Source organism: Zea mays, chromosome 1 (assembly GCF_902167145.1).
Source record: "Zea mays cultivar B73 chromosome 1, Zm-B73-REFERENCE-NAM-5.0, whole genome shotgun sequence".
NCBI classification, from domain to species: Eukaryota; Viridiplantae; Streptophyta; class Magnoliopsida; order Poales; family Poaceae; genus Zea; species Zea mays.
The window spans coordinates 17,860,591-17,870,836 of NC_050096.1; the positions used below are offsets into that span (position 1 = coordinate 17,860,591).

The following is a 10,246-nucleotide window of genomic DNA, read 5'->3' on the forward strand; positions in this document are numbered from 1 at the left end:
AATGACATCCATCTTTTATCTTTTTTGTGCGTTGGTGGGTCTGAAACAATAATAATTATTATTTTACCAAATCTGGCTACTATGTATTGATGTTAACTATTATTCCATTAAGATGTACTCGCTCTGTACTAAAATAGTAATCATTTTTGTCTGTTATTTTTTATGTCTATATTCAGACAGATGATAATAAATCTAGACACATATACCAAGTAATGAATAAACTCATTAATTATCTAAAACGAATTTTAATTTAGGATATAGGGAGTATGAACAACTGTTTACAATTAGTTCCGTATTGATAATATTTATTCAACATAAATTTTTAATATATTTGGATCGACGTATTTATAATAATACTATATACTGTTCTATATCTATATTTAATTATGAAGTTTATCGTCACTATTGTAGTCACTCCGTCTGTTGCTAAGGTAATATGTTAGTCTCGTCACTATGTATTCCGCGGCATCACACGGGCTAGCAAAAAAAAAAAACAGCATAGATTATCGGAGTACTCCGGGTTAGCGGTATATACCACGGAAACGTAGAGCGCGCCAGGCGCCAAAAGGCATCCTCCACCCGCACATCTTCCTCATCCCGGTCTCGTCGTGCGCTTGTCCCTTTCTACGGCTCCAAACAAATGCGGAGGTCTCCACTCTTCTCTCTTCCTCCATCTTATCATCGCCCACGTACACACCCAATTCCTCGCAACTGGGCTCCCCCGCCTCCACGACACTGCCCCCCGCCTCAAGTCCGCCGCCTCCATTCTTCAGCTCTCCTATCCTCCGGTGAGTAGCCCCCCTCCGCATCTCTCTCTCTCTCGCCGATCGGATATCCGCACTCGCACTCGCACGGCGCCGCTCGCCTGCTTGCTGCGCGGCCGCGCCTCGTCCTCCACCAGCGCGCCGCCTGCACCGCTCGTCCCGCCGGAGTTATCTTCTTTTCCATCTCCGGCGGTCTCGTGAAGGGCCGATCGGGGGAGGCAGGTAGGCAGTAGGCTTGGCGGAGTGGGCGGCCGGGCAGGGTTGGGGCAGGGGTGACCATGGCCATGGCGGCAGCGGGGAGGGAAGGAGGTCGCCGCGGGCGGCGGCGGCCGGGGCCGGTGGACGCTGGGGGCGGCAACCGGGGGCGGAGGCCGGGGACCGGTGAATTTGATAGGGCTTTTAAGCTTTGAAAGCATCGAGAATTTGTAACTGGTCTGGGACTGGCATGGAGCAGGCTGCGATGGTTCGGTTCGGTTGTCTGACAGAAACTGTGGCGTAGCGACCGGATGAGATAGTGTGGAGCCTAGAGGGGAGGGCAGATGCTTCTTTTTTAGTCTGAGATGGTGGTGCTACGAAATTGTTTAGAAAAAGTTCCAGGCAACGCCATATTTGTATCTCTTTTTGTAAAGCAAATGTTTTGGATGCGAAGCACAATGTTTGGAATCCTAAATATGCAATTGTCTCTTGTTTCTCCGTCTCGTTGTTAATCCATCAATTGTTCTCAGCCTAGAATATCTTTATCGGTATTTACCAACCTGGATCAATTTATATCGTATACGTATACCATATGGGAAATGTCTTCATAGCTGTGGGTTGTCTTATGGCTCCTTGAATTTGCAGTAGTCTGCCTGTACCTATTGGCTGAAGCAGAGCTGACCCCCACTTTATCAAGAGTTGCTCAACAATGGACACTGGCTGCCTGTCATCTATGAATATTACTGGAGCTAGCCAGACAAGATCTTTTGCGGGGCAACTTCCTCCTCAGAGATGTTTTGCGAGTAGTCACTATACAAGCTTTGCCGTGAAAAAACTTGTCTCAAGGAATAAAGGAAGGAGATCACACCGTAGACATCCTGCCTTGCAGGTTCAGCCTTTTGTTTTTCACTCTTTCGGTGTTCTCACTGTGCTTCTTGTGAAATCATATTTGATTACCTTTTCTGCAGGTTGTCTGCAAGGATTTTCCAAGACCTCCACTAGAAAGCACAATAAACTATTTGGAAGCTGGACAGCTCTCTTCATTTTTTAGAAACAGCGAACGCCCCAGTAAGCCGTTGCAGGTCGTGGTTGCTGGTGCAGGTCTGACATAATTCACGATTAATGTTTGCACATATGTTATTTTTCTTTGTAAGTGGGGAACTTCAAGGGAATCTTTAATTGGTTGGTAGTTTTATAGTTTGTAATGTTACTTTTGCAGGATTGGCTGGTCTATCAACAGCGAAGTATCTGGCAGATGCTGGACATAAACCCATATTGCTTGAGGCAAGAGATGTTTTGGGTGGAAAGGTCTGATAAATACTTGCATGACTGTTTACTACTCTCTGAATTGCTCTCATTCACTGTTTTCAGCATTTGTTATTTTATGATTTTTTATGCATTGATAGGTAGCTGCTTGGAAGGATGAAGATGGAGATTGGTACGAGACTGGGCTTCATATCTTTTGTAAGTTACAGTTCTGGTCCTTGAGGTCCTCTTCATCATATTTCATGTTCTTGATTATTTCTTTTAGAAAAATTACAGTTAAAATGATGGTTTCTACACATATTAACAAACTGTTCAGACACACCATCACACAAACTTCTAAGGCACTCTTTCCTTGTATCATGCCTTTATTTTTCCTAATGGCACAGGACTTTCTTTCAAGGACAATCTTTAAATATCTGTGCAAAGTCATTATTGTGAAAAGAAATTTTGTTAACTTACAGTAGTTACAGAATAGCCTGAAAAGTTTGCAGACACCTTAAACATACAGCAGCACATGTTTCAATTCACATAAACCATGTTGATGATAGACCATCATATCCATAATTCCACAGTCGAATATGTCCTTATGTTCACATATCACTGGATTGCTACCATTCCCTTCCTAGCATATATGACACTTATTATCTATGTGTATGTAACCATGTATTTTGGATTTTTGGTTTAAGTTGGAGCTTATCCCAACATACAGAATCTGTTTGGCGAGCTTAGGATTGAGGATCGTTTACAGTGGAAAGAACACTCTATGATATTCGCCATGCCAAACAAGCCAGGAGAATTCAGCCGGTTTGATTTCCCAGAAACTTTGCCAGCACCTATAAATGGTAAGTTATACACAACGGTGGAGTTATTGCAACAGGTTCTCTCATTTTTGCTAATATATGGACATTATTAGGGGTTTATTAGTGACAATAATAACATTACATCGTTACCGTTGAGCTTAACTCTGCTAATTGATGTCATACTGTGATTCACTATTTTGCTTTTAACAGGGATATGGGCCATATTGAGAAACAATGAAATGCTTACCTGGCCCGAGAAGGTGAAGTTTGCAATCGGACTTCTGCCAGCAATGGTTGGTGGTCAACCTTATGTTGAAGCTCAAGATGGCTTAACCGTTTCAGAATGGATGAAAAAGCAGGTATGAGTTAAATATGCTGATTAGACTAGTCTCTGTGTAGAATTGTAGATGACATTTTGCCTCTCATCAATATTAGAGAGCTTGTAGTTTGCCAGTATTTTTTTTCCTTTCTTGTCATATCTTCTGGAAGGGCCATAGTTAGATCCATAAACGCAATTGCTTCATATGCTTGTACTATGTAAAGTTGTAAACCCCTTTCCGTGCAAAGTTAGGCTGAGCAATGCAATGCTTATAGTTGCATTGACTGTTCCAGTAAAATCCAGCGGTGTTCATCCCTTTAGGTCCTGCAGTGTAGCAGAAAAGGAAAAGGCACAGTTTTTTTGGGTGGGGGTGGGGGTGGGGAGGGGGGCTCGCTTTATCCCTTCCCTAGACCTCACTCATGTTGGAGCCTCCGGCACTGAGTCAGCCCTGCCCTAACTAATATACACGCACAATATTCTTCAGATATGGTTTTACTTTCCATTTGGAATACAGATGGTAATATATCCTTCTATTGTTTATGGAGCCATGTGGTGCCTGACACAATTATTTGATCAGCACAGGGTGTTCCTGATCGGGTGAACGATGAGGTTTTTATTGCAATGTCCAAGGCACTCAATTTCATAAATCCTGATGAGCTATCTATGCAGTGCATTTTGATTGCTTTGAACCGATTTCTTCAGGTATAGCTGTTCTATTTAATTGTGCAATATATTAGTTGCCTGTTTTGTTTGAAGAAATAGCTTACAAATATTGATTTTTATTTTCTTGTCTATATTCTTTGTTTTTACTTGAGAAAATGCTAATATGTACTTGCAACGTTAAGATGCCTTGTGGATCTTTTGAAAAGATTACTTTATGTAAATGTGCAGGAGAAGCATGGTTCTAAAATGGCATTCTTGGATGGTAATCCGCCTGAAAGGCTATGCATGCCTATTGTTGATCACATTCGGTCTAGGGGTGGAGAGGTCCGCCTGAATTCTCGTATTAAAAAGATAGAGCTGAATCCTGATGGAACTGTAAAACACTTCGCACTTAGTGATGGAACTCAGATAACTGGAGATGCTTATGTTTGTGCAACACCAGGTGTGATTTGTTTCCAGTAAACCTTGTTTCCTTGGCAGCTATCCAATTTAACTGACTAGTCTTTGTATTTAGTCGATATCTTCAAGCTTCTTGTACCTCAAGAGTGGAGTGAAATTACTTATTTCAAGAAACTGGAGAAGTTGGTGGGAGTTCCTGTTATCAATGTTCATATATGGTTAGTTGATTGAAATATTTGGTTCTGAACTGTGAATTGCCTGATTCCCTTGTCTGGATTATGCTTGTTCGTCGAGACATTTCTGAAGCTTTGCTGAAAATTTCTGTTGTTTTGAATACCTCAGGTTTGACAGAAAACTGAACAACACATATGACCACCTTCTTTTCAGCAGGTACCTCTCCTGGCTGTAGTTAATGCATTTATTGTGCAATAAATCTTGGTTATGATTTTTTATCAACATGTTTTATGTGCTATTCTGGTTGAATGTCCATCTGCAGTATTAAATACCATGTCTTTTTCTTTTCTTTTCAGGAGTTCACTTTTAAGTGTCTATGCAGACATGTCAGTAACCTGCAAGGTACCAACTTGAGGAGCTTATCATCATTCCACAATCATTAGCATACTAAACTATATACTCCCTCCATCCTATAAAATAAGGCATATCTTTTTTTGGCAAAGTCTTTAGAGTGAAACTTTGACCATTAATTTCTTTTAAAATAGGACATCAACAAATACAAATTAAACATCATATTAAAGTATTTTTAAATACAAATTCAAGTATATAACATGCATACACTAAAAATATATGTTTTTTCTAAATTGTTGGTCAAAGTTTTAAAACATTGACTTTTCTAAAAACATGCACGCCTTATTTTATGGGATGGAGGGAATATCTACTATTTCTAGGGTCTCAGCGACCTGAATTTTACTTTATTAGCATACAATAAGTACCTGAATCTTACTTAGCATACAATATTCCACAATCATTAGCATACAATATGTACCTGGATTTTACTTTATTAACTACAATAAAAGACATACAATATCCACCTTAATTTTACTTTATTAACTACATTAAAAAGGTATGATGCAATGCTGAGAGTTGTCTCGTCATGGGTTCGAAGCAGCCTCTCCACATTTACGGAAGAAGGCTTGACTGGGTTTATCCCTTCCACAGACCCCACCCCACTTATGCGAGAGTCTCTAGCACTAGGTCTACTTTAACTACATTTAAAAGGTCTTATGGCTTATGAGATTTAGAATGAATTGATTATTAAGTGTAAATATAAATATCTTGCACATTATGAATTTTAGTTGTGTGTGCACATAGATTATCAAAGTGTAGTACTTCAATCATTGGTGAACGTGTCACTGGACACTGAATCACGCTATGTTTGGTAGCAAATGACATATAGATGCACACTCACATGTTTCTTTCTTTCTGTTTTTTTTTTCTTTCTAATTCTTTGTAGGAATACTATGACCCAAACCGTTCAATGCTGGAGTTGGTCTTTGCTCCTGCAGACGAATGGATTGGTCGAAGTGACACTGAAATCATCGATGCAACTATGGAAGAGCTAGCCAAGTTATTTCCTGATGAAATTGCTGCTGATCAGAGTAAAGCAAAGATTCTTAAGTATCATATTGTGAAGACACCGAGGTGAGGATATTTGCTGAAGACACTTCCTGACAGATAACCATAAGTAGCTCTAGCTCTGATAATTTTATGTGTTGTTTTCTAATGTTTGTATTCTGGCTTGCTTTGACAGATCGGTTTACAAAACTGTCCCAAACTGTGAGCCTTGCCGGCCTCTCCAAAGGTCACCTATCGAAGGTTTCTATCTAGCTGGTGATTACACAAAGCAGAAATACCTGGCTTCCATGGAAGGTGCAGTCCTATCCGGGAAGCTTTGCGCCCAGTCCATTGTGCAGGTAAATAAATATACTCACCGTGGTCCTGGTTGTGCATAAAAGCATCAGATTTCTGTGTTGTTGGATTTATTTCGGTATGATACATGTTTTGCAGCTAATGAATTAACATTTACTGCTTCCAGGATTATAGCAGGCTCACACTCAGGAGCCAGAAAAGCCTACAATCAGGAGAAGTTCCCGTCCCATCTTAGTTGTAGTTGGCTTTAGCTATCGTCATCCCCACTGGGTGCTATCTTATCTCCTATTTCAATGGGAACCCACCCAATGGTCATGTTGGAGACAACACCTGTTATGGTCCTTTGACCATCTCGTGGTGACTGTAGTTGATGTCATATTCGGATATATATGTAAAAGGATCTGCATAGCAATTGTTAGACCTTTGGGAAAGCAAAAGCGATAAAGAGATCTCAGATAGATATTGTGTTCTTTCAGACGGTGGTTCCTATTCCTATCAATCGGTTAATCCATCCCACATGGGAGGATTTGTGGTAAGCTTAGTCAGCAAACCTCTGGTGGTCCCTGCTCCCTGAACTTTATCGGGAGAGCTGCTGTAGCAATCCCCGAAGCCGTGTGCCGTTTATCTTGTCGGGCATACTTTATTTGCCGAGTTGCAGTTATTAAGCACAGGGAGGTGCGGAATGCACTTCGGGCGTCGAAGATATTTTTGCTCAGATTCCTTGCGTCTCAATAATTGTCCTTTTGAATCCCAGATATTATCACCGGCCACATTTCTGTTTGTACTGCTACTCTACCCCTGAAAGAAATAGATTTCTAGACTAAATAATATTTCAAAATAAATCAAATTTTGCGTCATAACCATCTATTAGAATAGATTTCTATACAATCTGTTTCAAAATAAAAATAAAATTTTACGTCTTCACCATCTATTAGACATTTATTTCTTAGGAGTTTACAACGGTCAACGTACCCATTTATTATTTCTAGACATTATTATCTAATGTTTGATTTAGTGGATGTAACAACATTTAATATGTTATTAAAAATAGCAAAGTTGATTGCTCTAGCTTTTCAGTAGGTGATGTATCCCTCCGATCTAAAATAGTTATCGTTTTAGCTTTTGATTTATGTTTATATTCAAATGGATAATAATATACGTACATCAAATAAATATTATACGAATTTATTAATTATCTAAATGTATTTTAATTTGGGACAGAGAGAGTAAAAGATACTAGGATATTTTTCTTGTTGACTAATCTGTTCTAAACTCGTTAGAAGTGTGTTTGAAACTTACTAAAATCTATTCTTTAATGCACAGAGAAACCACTGATACATTATGAGTTTATTATCTGGCAACTGGCGAGCTGGCGTGTGCCTCTGATGTTACATCCACCAGAAAATGAAGTGGTGTAACTGGACCAATAAAGCATCAGAACAATATACCTTTTCTCGTCATTTGTGTTGCAAAAGAGTCATTTGCTGACCGCTCACTAGGATATAACAGAATAAAGTAAATGGCAGATTATTCAGAGAGCTAGCCATGCCCATACGGCAGCAGGACAAGACTGGGCGCTGAAGATAAACATCTCCAGGCTGTGATGATCCCATCCCATTCCCATGCGCCCACCGCTTCGTTCCTCCGGTTGCAGGACAAGCGGCGGCGGGTCCCAGGTGCAGATCTTTTCCCGCTACCCTTTCCCTGTTGCGGCGGCAAAGGAGAGAGACTGCGAGCGGACGGAGAGGCCAACAAATATCCGAGGCCCGATATTTTCCCTGCCCCTGCCACGTGTCGGACGTCCACGTGGAAAAGCGCCGGCACGTAGGCGTAAAACTATGTCCAAGGGTCCGGTAGGGTGCCGATCCCTCTTCAATCCTGTCTACTACTACTATCATCGCCGTCCTTGTGTTTCATTTTTAATGACCATTCTCTCATCTGCTGCTGGCTGCGGCTATATACCCCCCTCTCTCTGTCTCTCTATCTCCTCCTGTTCTTAGACGTTTCTCCAGAGCCTGAAGCCAAATCTAGGGGGCTTGCTTCATCTGCTGTCCGAGCGTGGTTTGGTTTCTCGGGGCTGGCGCGGTCAAGAGCTCACCTGAGTTCCACCGAAATCTGCCACGGTAGTTCTTGCCTAGGTGTGTCGTTGCGTTGTGACCCTTGCGGATTTTCTTGTTTCTTTTGAGTTGCGATCTTTGCAGGTTAGTCTCCCCCCCAATCCGTAGTCATCCGGCGTCTAGGAAATTGCAGTCCAGTTTGCTTATTTGTTCGTCTAGTGCCTTCTCCCCATCCTGGTTAGAAAGAATATCGGAAGGGGGGATTTTTTTTTTTTTGCCTGTTCGTAGAGGAAGCAGTGAAGACATAATTGTTGCATCTGATAAAGCTCGGGCGAAATACAAGCAAATCCTTGGAATTTTGCATCCCTTTGCTGGCTCTTTTCTGATTCAGAGAACCCAATGGGGGATGTGTCCTTGAATGGACCCGTTAAGGCCGAGCCAACTGCCGGTGGCATTGCCAAGGTACATAGTATCTGCCAGTTCTTTAGTTCGTCTAATTTCCTGTCTGTCCGCTGGGCTGTTGTGTATACATGATCCCCTTTCTCTCGACCAATTCCTACACAGGGAAAATCGAGTTCTTTGACAAGATGTTTTGTTTATCCTTTGACAGGGAAACCGAGTTCTGGACACGATGTCCGCCGGGTGGACGGACGAGAGACACATGCTGTATATAAGCTCCATGGAGGCTTCTTTCGTCGACCAGCTATACAACCATGGAAACCATCCGCAGGACGCAAATGGTGCTGGCTTCAAGGTTCTCCGCAGGGGGGTGTGGGAGTACATCGAGTATGAGAAGACCAGTGCCCCTGTGCGAAGTGGGGCTAAATGCTGCGTCCCTGCAAATCCTTGGATCCGGCATTTCAGGCCACGTGACTGCGGTAGTAACGCACAGAGTGACGCGGTCGAGGCCTCAGTGGGCGACCATGAGTCGGGTACTCAGGCAAGCCGCAAGAGCCCTTCAGTGTCTCATGGAAGGGAACGGGGAGCTTGTAAGGGAGAACCCCAGATTCTACATGAAAGTACAGGTGACTGAACATCTTTACTTAGTATCTGAACACTGTTTTTTTTTTAGTTTTTACTAAGCATCGTCACAGCCCAGCTACAAAGTGTCCTAATTAGTTATGCAGCTAGTTCTTAAAAATCAATGCAGTTGATCCTTGATTTTTTTCCATGGCACGTACTGAGATTGCATAAACTTCACTCATGCATTTAGCAGCAGTAACATATCTGTAGAAGAGACATGAATAACAGGACAGCTCAATTACTCCAATAACCTGTTTGCTTTTATTCTGATTTCTGAACTCAACGAGCACTGCTCAGCAGTAGCATCGTGCTGTTAACTTGTTTCTAATACCCAATTCTGTGTCTTCCCTCCCTCTCCAGAGGTCTCTGATCAAAATTTTGCTGACGATGAGGCTGAAGCTGAAACAGAATCAATGAAAGCATGCAAGAAAAGGAGACTAAGCAGGGCTTTGCACTCCGGTGCTGAATGATCAAGTAAATTCGCAGGAACAATTAGCTTAGCCTGTTGCAAGAATCGATATGATTTATCCTAAAAGAAGGTGTTAAGATGATGGGACATGGCTTTCAAAACTTTCAGCTGTTGCCTGCTGGTAGCCAAGACACACTGAATCCGAAGGAAGGCGTTGAAGGGTAGCTGTTAGTGATTTTGTGATATAAAGAGTACTGGGGCAGTTAGCATCGGCATTTTTAGCGGATTTAAGTTCTTGTTATGTATATCTGTCTTCTGTCTTCATCAGTAGTGCTGCTTAGTACCTCACTCTCTCGTCAGCAGGATATTTCTATATATTGTCTGTACTTGGTAGATATATGTATTGGTTGATCCTATGAGTGTAATGTTTTTTTTTGCTGCAGCTTTTGGGGGCAGTTGGTATT

General features: G+C 41.7%; 2 protein-coding genes across 2 annotated transcripts; both read left to right on the forward strand.

The window, feature by feature from the left end:
- The first annotated feature begins 662 nt into the window (after positions 1 to 662).
- On the forward strand, positions 663 to 6,750 carry LOC542329 (phytoene desaturase). Its single transcript, NM_001352010.1, has 15 exons — positions 663 to 788; positions 1,605 to 1,848; positions 1,928 to 2,060; positions 2,179 to 2,267; positions 2,366 to 2,423; positions 2,912 to 3,067; positions 3,236 to 3,384; positions 3,927 to 4,046; positions 4,236 to 4,449; positions 4,522 to 4,624; positions 4,749 to 4,796; positions 4,937 to 4,982; positions 5,878 to 6,065; positions 6,175 to 6,337; positions 6,460 to 6,750. Exons 2-15 carry the CDS (start codon positions 1,669 to 1,671, stop codon positions 6,526 to 6,528), a joined length of 1,716 nt encoding a protein of 571 aa, NP_001338939.1. The 5' UTR covers positions 663 to 788; positions 1,605 to 1,668; the 3' UTR covers positions 6,529 to 6,750.
- A 1,428-nt stretch (positions 6,751 to 8,178) lies between these two features.
- Positions 8,179 to 10,246, forward strand: LOC100274071 (uncharacterized). Its single transcript, NM_001148450.2, has 3 exons — positions 8,179 to 8,812; positions 8,961 to 9,375; positions 9,734 to 10,246. Exons 1-3 carry the CDS (start codon positions 8,750 to 8,752, stop codon positions 9,841 to 9,843), a joined length of 588 nt encoding a protein of 195 aa, NP_001141922.1. The 5' UTR covers positions 8,179 to 8,749; the 3' UTR covers positions 9,844 to 10,246.